The sequence below is a fragment of the Mya arenaria genome, chromosome 8 (assembly GCF_026914265.1).
Source record: "Mya arenaria isolate MELC-2E11 chromosome 8, ASM2691426v1".
NCBI classification, from domain to species: domain Eukaryota; kingdom Metazoa; phylum Mollusca; class Bivalvia; order Myida; family Myidae; genus Mya; species Mya arenaria.
This window is the reverse complement of record NC_069129.1, coordinates 10,192,082-10,209,999: the sequence shown is the minus strand read 5'-3', so window position 1 is coordinate 10,209,999 and position 17,918 is coordinate 10,192,082. Positions and strand designations below refer to the sequence as shown.

The 17,918-nt window shown below is 33.8% G+C and overlaps 1 protein-coding gene across 1 annotated transcript in view; it reads right to left on the bottom strand.

Moving 5' to 3' along the window:
• The window catches only part of LOC128243372 (E3 ubiquitin-protein ligase rnf213-alpha-like), a 77,333-nt gene that overhangs the window by 27,677 nt on the left and 31,738 nt on the right, over positions 1 to 17,918 (bottom strand). The window contains exons 28-50 of the mRNA XM_052961127.1: positions 17,307 to 17,381; positions 16,971 to 17,077; positions 16,708 to 16,852; positions 15,735 to 15,936; positions 14,549 to 14,789; positions 13,902 to 14,054; positions 13,490 to 13,595; positions 11,607 to 11,796; positions 10,489 to 10,651; positions 9,620 to 9,744; positions 9,079 to 9,276; positions 8,766 to 8,924; positions 8,306 to 8,426; positions 7,478 to 7,719; positions 6,267 to 6,372; positions 5,631 to 5,741; positions 5,123 to 5,215; positions 4,798 to 4,920; positions 3,694 to 3,857; positions 1,688 to 1,910; positions 1,268 to 1,438; positions 964 to 1,026; positions 274 to 383 (exon numbers count right to left, since the gene is read on the bottom strand). Of these exons, the coding sequence (XP_052817087.1) occupies positions 274 to 383; positions 964 to 1,026; positions 1,268 to 1,438; positions 1,688 to 1,910; positions 3,694 to 3,857; positions 4,798 to 4,920; positions 5,123 to 5,215; positions 5,631 to 5,741; positions 6,267 to 6,372; positions 7,478 to 7,719; positions 8,306 to 8,426; positions 8,766 to 8,924; positions 9,079 to 9,276; positions 9,620 to 9,744; positions 10,489 to 10,651; positions 11,607 to 11,796; positions 13,490 to 13,595; positions 13,902 to 14,054; positions 14,549 to 14,789; positions 15,735 to 15,936; positions 16,708 to 16,852; positions 16,971 to 17,077; positions 17,307 to 17,381 (3,391 nt within the window). The remainder of the gene's footprint in view (positions 1 to 273; positions 384 to 963; positions 1,027 to 1,267; positions 1,439 to 1,687; positions 1,911 to 3,693; positions 3,858 to 4,797; positions 4,921 to 5,122; positions 5,216 to 5,630; positions 5,742 to 6,266; positions 6,373 to 7,477; positions 7,720 to 8,305; positions 8,427 to 8,765; positions 8,925 to 9,078; positions 9,277 to 9,619; positions 9,745 to 10,488; positions 10,652 to 11,606; positions 11,797 to 13,489; positions 13,596 to 13,901; positions 14,055 to 14,548; positions 14,790 to 15,734; positions 15,937 to 16,707; positions 16,853 to 16,970; positions 17,078 to 17,306; positions 17,382 to 17,918) is intronic.

The window sequence follows — 17,918 nt, the reverse complement described above, 5'->3', positions numbered from 1 at the left end:
ACATTTGAAATGTAGGATACGTACATTTAATTTGTAAAACAAATATTAGCAATAATGCTGCACTGTACGTCGGTGGTAGTTAGTAACTACGAAGATGTCATTGCTAAAAATACTGTTGTAAAGTAAACGTAAGTAAACTACTCTCGACCTAGAGACCCGATTCTACCTTGGGCGAATACTTTGTTTTGTATTAATTGTGAGCTAAGACCCGCCTTAAACAATATGTACAAAGGCGTAAAAACATGTATTTTATATTGTGATAACAATACTAACTGTGCACTTATTTTCAATTCCTTTATATCAGGTACTGCTCTTTGAACCAGGATCCCTCTGTTCATTTTTGCTGGATCGAGAGCCCAGTTTGATATTCCAATGAACGACACCTGTCCAATAATAATAAACAAAGAAATCAATCTTGCGACTTAGAATATATAAAGCATATATTTAAAGTGTTCGTATAATACCTTTATACCGAATAATTTTGTATCATCGTGTCATTTTTCGTATTCACATTTTGTACCCTTGTGTATTTGTGCGGTTTCAGAAAATTATTGAGAAACTCAAGTATTTTGTTTTTGATGTGTAATTAAAGCATTTTTGATTTTTTGGATATGCAAGTCAATGGGATTGTATTCACTTTTAAATAATGTTGCTTTACAGCTTTTAGATAAGTAGCGACCACAAGAGGTCCACGTTCAGATGGTCTGGCTTTTTGTAAAGGGAACCCTAGGCTTTTAAGCAATAAGAAAATAATAAGTTAGTAACATTTAATGCTAAAACTTTAGAACAACTTGTAAAACGTTGTCAAATGTTTTGAATTAGTAAAAATACAATATCATTAGTCAAACGATTAATTACATGAATAATTTATACTAACCCGAAGACCTTTAAAATTACAATACAGTTAACACGAAATAAAACATAGTTATTAAATAATGTATACAAAAATATACCAGACTGTACCTTTTTCTCCGGTGAAGGATTGCTGTCATCGTCACATCCATCTTCAAGTAACGGATGAAGAGTCTACAATATAATAATAAAAAAATATATGAGAAGTACTTCAACAAGAGACGTGTGAAAAGAAATCAAAATATTCAAAAATATGCCTATTCTGAACAACACTGAGTGAACCGTAACACATTTAATTAAATTTTCCATTGGTGCGTTTGTAATCATTTTTGTGATATGAAATTGCTATTCCTTTTAGCCATTTGAAATCCTTTTAAACAGTTTAAGTGTAATGGTCCTTTTTTACAAAAATTACCTTCAATGGCATTTTAGGACTGTCTTCAGCGAGACCAACTTCATCCAAAACCACCACAGAAACAAATTGCTCCAAGTTCTTGTTCTTCTGTAGTCCAGCACACTGCTTAAATGTTCCAACAATACCCTCTGCAGTTGACAGAGGACTGCACTGGTATGACATGATTTGTACCTAAAAAAATGAAATCCTTGTTTGTCGAATGTCTTCCCAGGTAGCATAAAACATTAAATTTGATGTAACCATATTTGGCTTTCTGGATATGGCATCACTATATCAACTAATATGTTAATACCTTAAGTGGCGATAAATGAGACGGCGAACGTCTAGTTAACGCATTTAAGCATATTTTTTCACATGTACGCTGACATTTAGACTTTAGAACCGCTGCTACCAATAGTTTCCGTTTGTTTAGGTACATACTTGTTTCAGTTCCTTGTACAGGTCATATGCCGCATTTGGACCCTGCATGGCATCGTCAACAATTGTTTTTGCTAAAGACTTTGAACTTCCTGGCTTGCCAACAAGAAACAAAGGGATCCGTAGCTCGACGCAAACAACCATCATAAACACATTCTCTTTCAAGGCAGCGTTTCTCGCTATGTTTTGAGCAAGATCTACGTTGTTCAGGAAAACAGACTGGCACCTATTCGTAGATAAAATAAATTGTTTTATATGTTTGATTCATTCCCACATTTGCATTTGTCAAAAGGCCGCTATGTCGAAGAAGAAAGTAAAACAAACCTGCCTGCATCCCCGATGTGTGTTATTATAAATCGAATAACCGGACATTGAGTTTATGACGGTGACATCAAATAAATACAATGTATTACTACTAGTATAAATTTGCGACAGCTCAATGGATGCAAAAACATTGCAACTAAGAGATAACTAATATTTACAAGGCGATCCACGTGTCGGTCCAGACAAATAATGTTTTACATACTAGAATGCATACCCGACCGAGTATATTCATAGATTTTATTTGGGCTAAACGACATGTATTTCATTATGCACTAGCTGAAAAAGGAAACAATGCATTAAACTTAAATCTATGAAAAATCATATTAGGTCGATCCATGTTGGTATGATGATAACTTTTATGAAATGCCAAAAATACAACTATGATATAGAGAGGAACTTCCCTAAAGCATATGGCCTTTTTTAGATCATTAATTATCATAATTGCTATTTCTAGGATAATTGAAAACAAACGGTATTTTTTTGCATGCAAAGATTATTTTTGCAGCTTGTATATGATATAAAAACACGACAGTTTGTCAGTGTTGTCTATGAGTTTATTGCCATAAAGTATCAAGCGACATCAAGATATAAAAGGTTTAAGTACATATCTGACATTATACAAATGAAAAATATGTGATGTTACATTTGAGTGCCTATGTATACAAACATTAATTGATATGCAAACGAGGTGTAATGACAAATGTAAATGGTATTTGTCGATATTAAAATTTATCTAGCCCAAACATTATGAATGCATGTGTTTTATGTATGTGTAATCAATCTTTGTTGTTTTGTGACGTTTTGTGTCTCTCGTTAAGTACATGTTGGGTATCCACTTTGTGCCTCTAAACAGCTTATTCGCTTACTTGTTTGACTACACGGCTTGTCCCTGTAGTTTCCATTAGCTTATTAAATTTGTATTTATTAATAAGCTCCAGGGACAAGTCGGCAATAAGTAATTAAAGTGCGATGTGTTTTGCACATTGCAGAAATTTAGGTGTGCAATGCGAGTATAATGAAACTGTAGAATGTTTAACCAATTAATACTAATGTTATTCAGCATATACAGCTAATTCTCTAAATTATGCACTAACTTTAATCTTGTCAGACGGGTGATAGGTATTTCTTTTTAGAGCAAACCAAGTAGGATTTTATCTACGTGTATATAAGTTGTCGGTGCCATGCGTACAGAGCTGCGGAGAAGTACAAAAATAAAAAAGATATTTGAGATTCGTAAAAAGTGTGTATGTGTGAGTGTGCGTGCGTGCGTGCGTGCGTGCGTGCGTGTGTATGTGTGTATGCATATAAATAAATACTCAAATATTTAAACTTGATATAGCTAGTATACCGACAGTGTCAGAATACAATTGTGTGATATCCAAATTCTTCACATGTAAGCATCATTTAACAACCGAAGAAATGACATAGAATGTGTTGTTTTCTACCATTACAGACGATAATATGGGAAATGATGAATTATGCCTATATGATTTAACATTAAATAAAATACAGATCAAATAGTTGTATAGATAACACAAAGCAAAATCATTTGCAACGGTTCATAACGCGATATATACGCTTCACGATCAGTTATAAAGTGCAAATTTTATGAATCAATATTATATAAAGTTGTATGTATCACTTCATTTGTAACCATGCATATGCATAAATTAGAAATTACTCACGCATCAATCTCTTGCAGGAAATACTTTTCGTCTGGTATGGTATTTAATGGTGTTTTGAACTTGCTCGCGATTGCAGTTCTGTATGAAGATCGTTCTGACAAACAGGCATGGTAGCAAACTCCTAGAGCCAGAATAAGAGATCTAGAGATGTCATCAGGAGATTTCTGTGCGAAAGAAAATAAGAGGCATTTAGTATGTATTTTACGAATTAAACACTTTTAACATTATAACAAACATTCTTACAAATTTTTCAAAATTATACAAATACTTCCTGATACAATATAGATCAGCAATAAGAAACAATCTGGCGTTTCAAAATATCAATTAAAGCTGCTATTGCAAAACGTTTAATATCAATGGCCATAGGGATATACATAATCGAGCTATCTATATGTGCGTGTATTTCATTGGATTGGGCGTAATTTTTAAAAATGCACACAAGAAACCTTTTAAAGCATTCGTAACACCAATTTCAGTCAAATTACGACAAACTACAGCCAGTGGATAACCTCTTAAAACGTTATATTTTTATTCCTTATCTCGCGAGTTTAGCATTTGTCATTGTGGGGGAAAACTGATTTGTTCGCCCAAGCATACTACAAATATGCATAGAAACGCAAATGGAAGCCGTAATCAACAGTTATAGAAATTATTCTTGTTAAGATATTACGGAGAACAGTTTGTCCCATATGCTTGCCATTACATGCCATTGTGTATGATATTTGTCTTCAGCGCTAAAAAAAATAAACACTAGATATCAAATTCTTATTTTCCTCTAAATATTCAAAAGCAGGTTGAAAGATGACATTGTACAAACTGAACGCTTTCTTCTCAATTCTGTCTGAACTACTTCGTTTCATTAAGCATTTTCTGGGTCTATTCTTATATGTTTCTATTTGTATTTGCTTGTTAGGCACAAACAAGGTTTTATCATCTTACTTGCATTATCTGTTTTAATTAATGCTTTTTAACTAAAACTATTAACAAACATGACTGTCACAGTCTTAAATCGTTGATGCTTGTATCAGACAAAAAATGTCTATAATGTGAAAAAAGAAATGTATTAACATCTAATTGCCATTTAGCATTAAAATGATGCATTACGTGTTTGTCGCCAAGAAGTTCATTCATTGCAGGAAACAGCGTCTTTTTTCCAGTTTTGTAAAACCATAACATAACAATCAAAGACCTTTCGACGTCTCGAAGCGATACAAAGCTACATTCATCCTGAAGAAAATAAAATAGCAATAAACCTTTTACACCAATGTGTTTAAACACTTTTAATGTCGTCCAGAATATGCAATTAAATGGCTATTTTGCGTTTTGTAGTTCAGTCATCAAGTAAAAGAAACGTAGTATGTGTTTCGTGCTTTTTGGTTAAATAAGAGTTCATTGAGGTTTGATTTACTATAACTTAAACTGGTCTTACCTTCTGCTTTCTCATAAATTCCTGGGATTCTGAGAGTATTTCACTAATTGCAACGGTGAGGTTATCAGAGTTGTCGAGTCCCTTTCCCTGAATCTAGTATTGAAGAAAGTGTCAAATTGAGGAATCCATCAGTATGCTAGTTCTCAGATAGCTCCATTAACGCTAATGTTGAATGCCTGGTGGCCACATACATGTATTGTTTTGGTATTATTTGAAAGGGTTTTGTAAGCAGAAATATAAATATGTAAATTAAATTATGTCATTTATGTCTGATTTTAGTTTTAATAAAGCGCAAATTAACAAACTGTGGCAACTTTATAAATCGTGCACGTCCTGTCATGTATTTCATATGGTACAAATCAGCAGACAAAAACCTCTCAAATAATACCAAAATGTTATGCGGGCACCTAGCATCTGAATTTCACATACTTTTTGGTCGGATTCCTTAAAAAATAAAAACCAAACACACAATACAAAAAATACTTAAAAATTAAGTCACTATACTTACGTAACGTATCACCATCTGACGAATGTACATTACTTCAACCTCAGTATTTAGTTGACCAAAGTCCCAAACAAAGGGCAGAAGGCTGCGGGAAAGAGGTTGCACACGGTATACCTAGTAAAAAAAAAACATGTGCGTGTAAATGAAAATGGTCCAGAGCCTAAATGACAACATCACAATATAAGAGGACAGAACATGATCGACACAAATAGCACGTCGTGGGCTGTCAATTGTCTTTTTGTAACGAAACCGGCATTTGAGCTGCTAGTTGTTTGAAAATTAACTTTAATTGAGCTATTATGAAGATGGCGATTACGATTTGATACCTATGTGAAAAACTACAGAAACAAGCTCAGTAGCCAAACGTTTAAACATAAACCCCGTTTAATGGCACAGGGTAAACGCCTTTAGACATAGAACACTAACATTATTTGTTAGTTATACTCATCTAGAAGTTTCTTAACAATATTGAGCAATGATATTTAACAACATAATGAATAAGAGAAAGTGCTTTTCAAAAGAGTAATTTTGAAATAGCTTATGCTGTTTTGAGGAAAAATAATTTGAAATTGAGGAACGGCGTAAGTATTGTCGTGAAATTATGCCCTGAAAAACATACGATCATCAATTTAAACTTACAAGTCTACGCATAGGTATCTTTCCAAGTCTATCGTTTGTTTTCTCTGCATCAACATGATATCCCAGGCCTGCGTTTTCCAGCTTTTTAATAAGTTCTTCGGGATGTCTGAAATTGAATTAGCATTAAGTACAGCAACGTATATACACAACTATCGCCATAAAGTGATATGTTCGACTATTATGGCATTGTTTAAATTGTGAAAATCGTTATAATGTAAATAATATATTCAAGTTTCTGTCACATACACAATTATTAGTACATTAATTGGCGCAAAATAAAATTTTTTTTGTATTATTTAAATGGTTTTATGAAAGAAAGAACAGTACTACATATCACTTCTACAAAAGTACAATACCAGACTAGTTTTTTGCCGTTATAAGTTGCAGTATATGTAGTTTTGAATTCAGTTTAAAGAAAATATACGTTAATCAATAACTTCACATATGATGCATTTCCCGCATTCGAATGACGATTTAGTATTCAGCGACATGTGTAATTATAAATAATGACGTTATTAGCTATTATTCACCATAATTGTCAATGCAACTATAACTATGCATTAAACACAAGAAGGACGAACCAAGCATTCAAAATTGTAGTGTAATTGTCTTTTCGTTCTGTGTCTTTGATACTTGCCTTTAAACACAAATATATTTTAATGACTGCCGGGCAGTTGCGGCCGTTATCTTGGTATATAAGCAATGATCTGAGCATTATTTCTATGAAACGTATGTAGAATACATAGCATCGTAAAATGCTTGGTTTAAAATTTAAAGGACAGTTGAATTTACATTTTAACAAAACGTAATATCCTTTTTAAAACCCGATGCGTTTAACGTATAAATTATCCATTTTAAGATGTTATGTCATCTTCAAAATGTGCTAGTTATGTTTATGAAGCAACTTTTGATCCATTTTAACTGATATTCCGTACAAAACGTTCTACACAGAAATTGAAAAGGCAGATATTCTAGCCTGTCAGTACATAGTCAGTTCTCTTTATAATATAACAAAATGCGACTACAATCACCATCATTTATAAAAATACGATCATTTAACAACACAAAACATGTTCACTGCTCAAAATACCTTTTAATAAAAAGGATTTTTATTATATGATATCAATAAATGTAGCTGTTATATAAATAGTTCCTTAAAAAGAGGTTTTTACATATTCTTAAATAATGTTACAAAATGAAAAGCTAAAGACCTTCTGTACGGATTGCATGCAGCAACAAATTTCAAGTTTGGGCAGTTTGTCAATTGTCTTCCGTCCACAGATCTGTCGCATATAATTTCCTTTATAACCCCAATTGCTTCTGTTGTGTTTGCTTCGTCGAAAAACAGAACAGTGTAAACATCTTTGCCAAACTTGTTTGCGTTTTCAATTGACTTCCGCTCGGCATACAACACTTTCTTCGATATATCGTCAACTGTTGTGCCACCATGAATCTACAAGATAAAAACACTAATGCTATGACACAAACCACTTCTGTAGGGAATATTTGCATATGTGAAACAATAAATAGTCCCAGTGTTATTAAGAACAACTAATACTCCCTCTTTCATCTTTATAAAACTCACATACATCTACTTTCGATGATACGAACAACTATTACTTAGCTCATAACATGGATGCATAAGTTGCAACTTATAGTTTAAAATGATGCATTCTGGTGTATCTTGGTTTATGCATAGTTTTCGTTATACCATATTGACATGATAACCTCACTTGGCGAATGTGTCGGTGGGGCGGGGGCGCTCCGCGCTCGTCCCCTCGCCTCACCTACAATCATCTAGAGTCAGTGTTTCTTCTCAATATGTGTTTTTATGGTGTACCAGTGACAAGGGCTTGGTCAAACAAAGTGCGTAATGTATTTAAAATATACACTGCAATAAGAGACGTTTATTTATTTTATTTATATCATTTATCACTAGTATCACATATCGAATCCTTTTCCTCGGCTCCTTTAATGCCACTAATACAAGGACCATTTTGGAACACTTGTTGTTCACATTATTCATACAAAATAAATACCTTCATTATGATCATATTTTCAGCATTTGCATCGTGTGGACATTGTAATGCACACAAGAACTTCACCAGTCTAGTTTTTCCACAGCCAGTTTCACCCATTACAATTACAGGAATATCGCACCTGAAGTATTCAAATACAAGAGAACATGTCAAAATTCGCATAAATAGCTTTTTCGGGCAGTAATCATGCAGTGGACCTGCAAACAATATCATATGACAAAAAGCCGTTTAGGGCACGCGTTTTGACTGACTTCTACACGTCTTCTACCCTGTTTTTATATTGTTTCTATTACATACCGAAATGCTAGTATCGTATTTATCTGAGAATGTATCTGTATAGCGAGTGTGTGTATATATATTTATAAAAAAAGATGATTGTTGTTTTTAAATACAGAAAAAGAAAATTAGAGGTGCCCAAGTAAGTTTAATTTCTAGAAAGAAGATTCAAGTATATTCATACCTAAATCTCATATAGATTGCAAGCATTTTTTTCACGTTGTCGGTTGTCAACTCATACGTGCTATCGGGATCAACAGGCACTTCTACATCCCTTTTGCCCTGTTTTTCTGTCGGTACTGACACGCCCATCACCTTGCACAACCGTAGGAGTTTGTCTGACCTGTGAAAATCCATTCTGTGGTATATACTAGTGTTTAAAATAACACTTTGTAAATATTAATTATATAAAAATATCAATAAAAAAGTCCGTTAATATTAATGTATATTACTTTGGTACATGCTATTCTGAAAATTCTGAAAATTAAGTACTATACCTGCCCAACTTATCAAACTGGTCCTGCACTTGTACCCCATTTCTGGCCAGTCCGTCATACAGGTTTGGTGTTACGATGGATTGTTTTAAGACTTCTCCTGTCTGTATATCTTTGAGATTTCCCGTTTTCCGATCAAGAAGAAAGCCGAGAAAAGTAAATGTCATCTTGTCCGAGTTGAAAAAAATGTATGGATGAGGACTGAAAACCAATTGTCAGTGTATTGTGACTTTCTGTTTACTGATAACTTATATGTACATAATTTATATCAATTCATCAGCAGTGATTTGAATATCATACTGATAGTTACACGTATTCCAACGCCAATTCGCAGGTAAACCACTCTTTTTAAATATTTCCCATACATAATGTACATTTAAAAAACATAAAGGGATTGATATAAAAACATACACTACGTCATATTGAGTGGTATAAATGCTTAAAACATTTGAATGCTGCATTGTGGCCGTGAATACACACCACAAAAACAGGAGATGCATCATTATGTAGCGTCATATATAAAAATAAACTCAAAATATCAAACCTTGTTTCCCATGTTCGTCTAAGCTTAAACATCTTAATGTCAACATCATTGTCTGATTCGACAGTACTTTCTGCATTTACGTCAGGAGTTTGTTCACTTATTTCAATTGAACTCGTGGAGAAATCCTGCCGTTCGAATAAGAAAGAAAACATTTTTTTATATCAAATATCCTGGAAGGAGGCTATCATGAATATATAAATATATAGAATCGTGAAGTGTTTGTTATATATTTACACCTCAACTTCCATTCCCTAAATGAACTGCCTTTCGGCAATTGCGTTTATCAGTCGATGAACGCAACATCTTCGGATATGTTTGGATCGCAATTCATTGCATAACAATATACATGAACAGTTTTGATCTTGTTATTGCTTGTATTGTATCAGCAGGTGCCGTAAAATATCAAAAAACATTTTACAAAGTGTTAAATTATGATATGTTAAATGTATCGTTGTCATAAGTGTTTCAATTTTAGGGTTGAAAGTGGTTTCAAGTGGTTGATCTTTTCCCGCGTTATCGGGACGTCATTTGATAAATCGTTTCCGGTTACAGTCGGGTCGTTTTATTTGCAGAACGGGTAAGAAAGGATTACTGAAAGGTTTTTTTCAATGAAATGAACAATTTTTTAACAATTCTTGAAAAAATATAATGGACTATTTGTGTAAATAAAAGTAATGAATTGCGGGATTGATGTCATTATAGGTAATATGAACGCAATTGGGCTGGTCAAAGTACGCGTGGAGTCCTTTGGACTCCACACACTTTGACCAGCCCAATTGCGTTTATACCCCGAGAATGACATCAATCCCGCAATTCATTCCCTAAGTATTTTGTTCACGTTCCATGAAAACTGTATCAAAATGAATTACCCTTGACATTTGAATCATAAACTCCAAAACAAAGCGGCATATTCCTGGCAAATCTTCCTCCGCTGTTACAAACACATTTTCCTCCAAATCTGCAAGTTGTCTGTTCAAGAACCACACAAAGTTTTGTAGTTCCGACCATGATGGATCTTGCACACCACAATATCTGAAAGGTAACTCAGGGTGTACATAAAAGTGCAAAATGTATAAAAGCGAGGTTACATTACTGCTCCACTTAAATACGGCCACGTGAGTAGTCATGTATGCAGTCTGCAGCTTTGCAAACCAAATCGAAAAAAACAAACTTGTATCATAATCATAATCAACATTCTAAACATCTTACTAATTACATTGTAACATTTCATAACAATAATATAATTGCCACATCTACAATATCTCGGTAAACGCAAGTCAGGCGTTATGTCCTATCGACAAAAGTAGCGTTATAAAACTTATACGTTAAATTTCTTTTTTGAGGAAACTGATATTTAACATATTTATGTAACGCTTGAATTTACAATTGTGCAGAAACAATGATACTTCTAGACAACGTGCTCGCTAAAGGAATGAAATTTAATCGATACAGTTATAGTAACCATGCCTAATCTATTGAATTCACTATTTCAAATGTGGCCTTTATGACTTCATAACCGTACTCTGTCTTTTGCATGTCGAGTTAAGTGTTTGATAGGATTTGATAATAATCGCTGTTAACAAGGTCACATTAATGTGTTAATGCTTATCCCATTGTAGTATCCAAATTTTGTTTTAACATTTAAAAAGGAAAAGTACACATAAAACTCACTATTTTTTTATGGTCAGTTAAATTGATGGTCAAAAAAGGGCAAAACGGAAAGAAGCTGATTTCTACGTCATTTTGCATAGAATATCGTACTTCTGGTAATGTATAGTGAATGCAAAATAATTGTGGAAGTTTCATGTTTTTCACAGTATTTGTACAATATTCTAGTATTGTACGGTTAAACTAATAATAGTATCTAGAAACTGTTAATTTCATTTAGTTTTAATATTTGGCCTTTCCATTCTCGGTATTGCGAACAGTCGTAACGGATTATGTAATGTTGGTACCAAAGATGATGGATCTGAATAAGCAAACAAACCTCAGCAGTATATCTAGACAGTGACGCATTTCTTCCTTTGTAGCTGTAGGTGTACCAGATAAAATTGATTTGCCGCCTCCGACTGAAATTTGTTTGCCTACTTCCAAGTTCAGCAGAAAATGGAATGGACGTTGGTACACATCCGACAAGAATTCCTTTTCATCAAATGTTTGGTCAGATGTCCTTAAATCTAACAATAGATAGGAAAATCATAACACAATACACAAGTAAAAAACGGGATCAGACATATAATTCTGTTATCAAATACATTATTAACATTTTTATAGACATGACAGTTATTTCAGTTCTGAAACTATAACCCAACGTTAATATGTGGCGGTAACCCAACATCCGTAGTAATGGTGAAAATTGTCACTATGCAAACCCACGTAGTGTTTCATAAAATCATCATGTAAAAGTGATGACTGTCATAAGTAAGTGCTTAAGTCCACGACGGCATCTGACATTAAACATGTAAAAGTGTAGATGTGCTTTTAAACAGTACAAAGACTGACATGAGAGTCGAACACGGATACGTCGGAGCAGGGCACTAAAGTCATTTATTGTAAAGTTGATGCAATAGAACCAATTAACGACTGACAAAATAAAACATGCTACAAAGATATATCTAGATAATTGTCATTCGTAAGAGATAACGGCATTTCCGAGATAAAAAAACGTATTTTTTAAAGACAAAACATAGAACGAATTAAAATATTAATAACATTCGCTTTGCTTACGCTATCAGACATTATATACATAATGAAAATATATAAAAATGCAAAATATTAAAAATAATCTTTCAAAAATGGCGGAGCCAGATAAATGTTGAAGTCTCATTTTAAACTCCATTTAAATATTTTTTAATGCAAAAAGCTCCATTTTAATCATAACTTTGTTGAAATTAATGATGTGTACTGACAAAGTCCCATGGCACCGTTAATAAAATTGACTACAGTACGTCATAATCGTCCGCCCTTACGGACGCATAAGAAACGGCAAATGAAACAACGGCAATGGAAGAATATGTATATTAAGTATTTGTTTAATACATACCATTAGTTTTTACATGATAACCTTTAAGTAAGCAATTCACATGTATAATTTACAGAATTATTAACAATGTATTTACAACATCCTCTCTGGTAATATGCTTCTTATAACTCGACAGACTGTAATACGACATGATTATGAAGAACCAATGTGTTGGCAATTAAACCAAAAAGTACCTCAAACATAACTTCGTTCAATATTAAAATTAAACGTTGAGTTTTGGGAAAAATATTTGCAGCTTATTGGTCTAAAAATAATATCAACGTTTGGGGGTATTCTATTGTCCATATCATTAGAACATATTTTAATGATCTCTTTTGGAAGGGGAAATCATAAATAACATTCACTATAGAAGAAGGACGAAACCTTGTTTCTGGGCATGAATGTTTCTTACTGAGTGGTGGTCGTCTTGTGTGTATCTGATTGTTTGCTGTTTTTCTGGTAGTTTACTGGTTGTCCTTCGTTGTGTTTATCTCACTGATTGTTTGGAGTCTTGTGTCTTAATAGCTGTTGTTTGGCGTTGGTTTTATGTTTGTTTGCAAGCTCAAGGTAGAAACTTAGTTATCCGGACAATTTCCATTTCTTTATGAATCAGTCAAATTTGACCTGATAATAGTTTATTGTCAAACTCTCTTAGGATAATTTAGGTATCGAATAGTCATTATTTGCTTCGTGGAGTAATATTATAAGCTTGAAAGGTTCTTTAATAATTGAATTTACATAAAATAAAATTAAACGTGTACTTTACAGTACTTTCTCAATTGAATTGTTTGCTGGTATGTTGGGTCATGGCAATAAATGGTCAACATTATAAGATTAAATGTGCTTACCTTCCTGATTCTTTCCCGAAAGTATTGCAAGGCTTTCCTGTGGAGATCGACATCTCACCTCGGGCATGATGCGGAACATTTCCTGTCGACTATGCGTTTTTGGTTCCTAAAATGAGTTTTAACAAAAGAAATATTTAAACGAGCGATTAATTTGAGGCCAAAAACAGAAAGTGAAAAGAAAAGAAAAAACTGGGAATAAAAACGACCATTAATATGGTGTTGCATCACTTCGAAGATAATACTACTAATACATTTGATTACATGACTAATAGCACCTCAAACCATTTTTAAATTGAATAACTAGCGTACTTTCGATTCAACTGTTGAAATACTGTGTAATATGCATGCATGGTGAGATGTATTTGTTTGGTTAAGAATCGACTTAATTACAAACTTAAATCCCTCTCAGTACCTGCTGACTTGCGCCTGGTGAGTATACGAGAGTTGGCATAGTCTCTATTATATACAAATCTCGCATCGATCGTCGCCAGACATATCCTGTTCTGTTTGTAAGGCAGTTTAATACCACTAAATTGAACAGAAGATCGTCGATCCCTTCTTGCACCTGAAACATTTGAATAACATTGTTATTTTTCAAAATATGATTTATTCCGCAATACAGGTAACTAAATCACAATATGTTTTACAGTCTTAAGGACAAATCAGCAAACAACGAAGCTTATCAAAAGTATTTTAATATGAAACCCAGTTTCCGCAGGCAAAACAGAAAGTTATGAATATACGTGCATTGGTCAATCGGAATCATAGCTGCCTATGATATTAACATAAGGGTTTACGCGATGCATTAAATTATTCAAAATATAAGTTTCGTTTAATATATGACTATCCTGGTTTTACGGCATTATAAATAAGAATATACATCTGACATTTGGAAAGTAGGTAAACATAACAATTATTGGCTTAAAGTATACATGTTGGTCTATTTCACCGAAAAACATTTAAGAAAGAACAATTCATAAAACAAGATCTCATCAGCCACCAATGGTTATGACCCTTTTTTAGATTATCACTATAAGAGTTATTCACAATTTTATTTACCTCATGATACACGTCGATGTGATAAAGGTTTGTACAATTGATAGAAGGTAGTTCGATGTATTTCAAAAGCCTGTCTGTAACATGCCACATATCTACGTTCTTTGTTTGAAGCGGTATAGTAACTCTTTTACAAACAGATTTTGCACCACGAGGACATGCAGTCAGCTTTTCCTCTTTCCGCTGTACATAAAGAGTTTTACCAACTCCCGCCCTTGTGGAGCGGACTACGCGAACCGTCAACCTGCAAAATATTATCATTGTTATTGGGGTTCTGTTTGATGATTGCAATGGTTCATTAAAACATACACGATGTGTCACACGATCGATTGGAGTTTTAATATCCAAGCTGTTTGTTTTAAGTACAACATACTTGAGAGGTAATGACATACTATTTTATACAAGTTCATTACATTCTACTTCTGCGCTATGTCAGTTATGTGAACAAAGTGCAACTTAAAACGAGGCTCGGGCCTTTTGCGTTAGGATATGACGCACTAAACACTAACAGATCTATTGAGGGGTCGCACCAGGCGGGAGCCCCTCGCCAAAAAAAGTTTTAAAAAAACTCTAAAAATGCACAATGTTGGACTAATAAATATAGTTAAAATTTTATCGGAGGAGTCCGCCAAACCACTTTGCCAATGTTCTTAAGTATTAAAATTTCGATTCTGATGGAAGGCGAATGTCAAAAGGTTGTGTGCCCATATAACATTAAATCCAGGATCCGCCCCTGCTCAACAAAAATAGTGATAATCTTACGAAGACGTGTTGGGCTTTTGTAAAGGTGTAGAAATATGCCGTATATTTGGACTGGACAATTTATTTTTCTAAGTTTATCATTAAAGAAGTTTATCTATTTTTTTCAGGTATGTTTTAACCTGTCTGGAGGTTTAATACATCAACGTTGATAATTATTGAACACAACATATATTTTATTATATGAATAGCTGCACATAATAAATAATATAACTATAAGATGATTTTCCGACTTCTCGTTTCACGTTACGTTCACTCAAAAAACAGGCATCAATATCAACAGCTGCGCGTTTTCAATAACGTCAGAAAAACATCTTACCATATAATACATATATAACATCAACTCGAGGGGTAAAATCGAAAAGGTTCTATCTGCTTCTTTATTTAATGTCACTTAGAACCTTTTCGCTTTCAACCCTCGAACTGTTACCTTTCGTGATCAACAGCTGCTGCTGGTTCAACAATGTCTTCGGGATCAGTCATATGCACCATTTTGCTAAATAAGTATCCCTGCAGGTCCTTCTGCTTCAGCGCCGTGCGAGTACGTTTGTATTTGTCCAATGATGACACGAGATTTGACCGGCATTCGTTTTCCGAACCGCAAATAACAACCAGTTTGAAAAAGGCTTGACCTAAAAAAAGAGTTTTACATACTGTTCGGACTGCGCATTTCCTTCGTTTATGTACAGATTTAACAAAAAATATCACTCTCAATTATAATTGAGCGCATGTGAAAAAGTTCACATGTATGCGGGACGAATCGAAATTCACGACCCGTGGGTAAGAGCGGTCACCGGTGGCGATATTCGCCTGACTGCCAGCCAAGCATCGTACATACCCGAAACTTTAAATTAGAGTTTAATTTGACGTTATAAATGCTGTTTTTAAAAACTCGACCAGATAGTTTGCCCTTCAAGTAAGGACGGTGTATTCTTTGAAGTTTTTAAATAAACGCACCATGGGCATAGGGACAACGGAATTGATATGCCAATAAAGGCTACATTCAACTCGAGCAAAATTAATGAAAAGGGATCGATTTCGGCCAAATGCCAATTGAGATAAAAATAAAATATTTAAATGTTTTGATTATTTGAATTGAAAATTATTGTCCTAAATGATATTTAACTCTTAGGTAGCTCTTTGTGTAGAGTAAACTTATCAAAAATAACAGCCGTACTTATAAAAACTAGTTTAACGTATATGTTTTATCATAGGTCCATTGAAAAGAGATGGAAAACATCTTCCATCAATTATTTGGTTGTTTATTTTGCATCAATTATGGTGGCTTACATTTATTAACCTGGAATTGATTCAATGAATTGTATGAATTCGATCATTGTTCTGCTATTTTGTCAAATAACCATATGTGTTTGTGAAATAAGAGCCTTTACATCACTGCCTACCTTCGGTTAAACTGCATTCATGCATGTATTTTTCTGTCATTATTTCTGTGTGCTCACTGACGTCATATTTCAGGTTATCAACTTTTGCCAAACAATGAATTCTACTGCTCTCATTCAAAAAAACACGTCGTAGAAACACATCCACCTAAAACCCGAAACAAAAGGGATTACTATTGTCATTAAGTATGATTATCGCTCTGGTTTATTATAAACACAATTGTAATTCAGCCATGTTACCATTGTACCATGCTTATTATATTTACATCATCTTTGCTGGTGTTTGAACGGCACAAAAGGACCTCATCAGACTGTGGGAGAGGTTGTTCTGCGTCATACTGGTACAGAGATAGTATGGTCTGCAGAATTTCGTCTGTGGAAAAAACCTTGCTATTACTGGAAGTTAACTATTATGGAGGGTATGATATCTTCACATATTGAAATCCTGTACTGGATCCCTTTAATTGCAATTAACATTTAAAAAGCGACGTAAACTTTCAACACCTTTAAACACATATTACAACGTTACAATATGACTTCGCAACGTTTCAAGTATGTAAGTAGGCTACTGAAGGATTAATAACAACGACACAGAAACCAACCTTGTGGGCAAACTATAAGGTTAGGTTCGCCTTCTTTTAGATACGGGGGAAATGTTCGTCTAATGCATCTATTGTCTGCAAAGAACAAAAACAATGCGGTATTAAATACATCCTAATAACAAATATAAATAATGAACTGTTCTTTTGATGTAAATAGCTGATGCGTTGGCAACAACTGCTTCTTTTTATTAATTATTTCCAGTCTTAAATCATACTGTTATATCGGAATTGATGGATGATAAATTTATAAAGTTATGGCACTATTCGCCAGCAGGGATAGCTTAGAAATCGTGATGAACAAGCAAATTAGTTGAATTGATATCCCCCGCCTGATTGGGCTAAGTCAAGGAATGGAAATCAATGGTTCATGAAATATATATATATATGAGTTTGAGTTTGATTGCAACTGTTTGAAATAGAATAAATTTGTACATACAGTAACATTTAGAATTGACCAAGAAACCTAGTTTATGAATCCATGTTACCCAGTTCCAAACTAATCTAAGATTTCATCAAGGCAAACATTCTGATCAAGTTTCATGAAGATTGGTCCAGATATATGCAAAAATAAAAATAGCCTCTACAGTGTCCACAAGTTTTTTTTAAGATTTC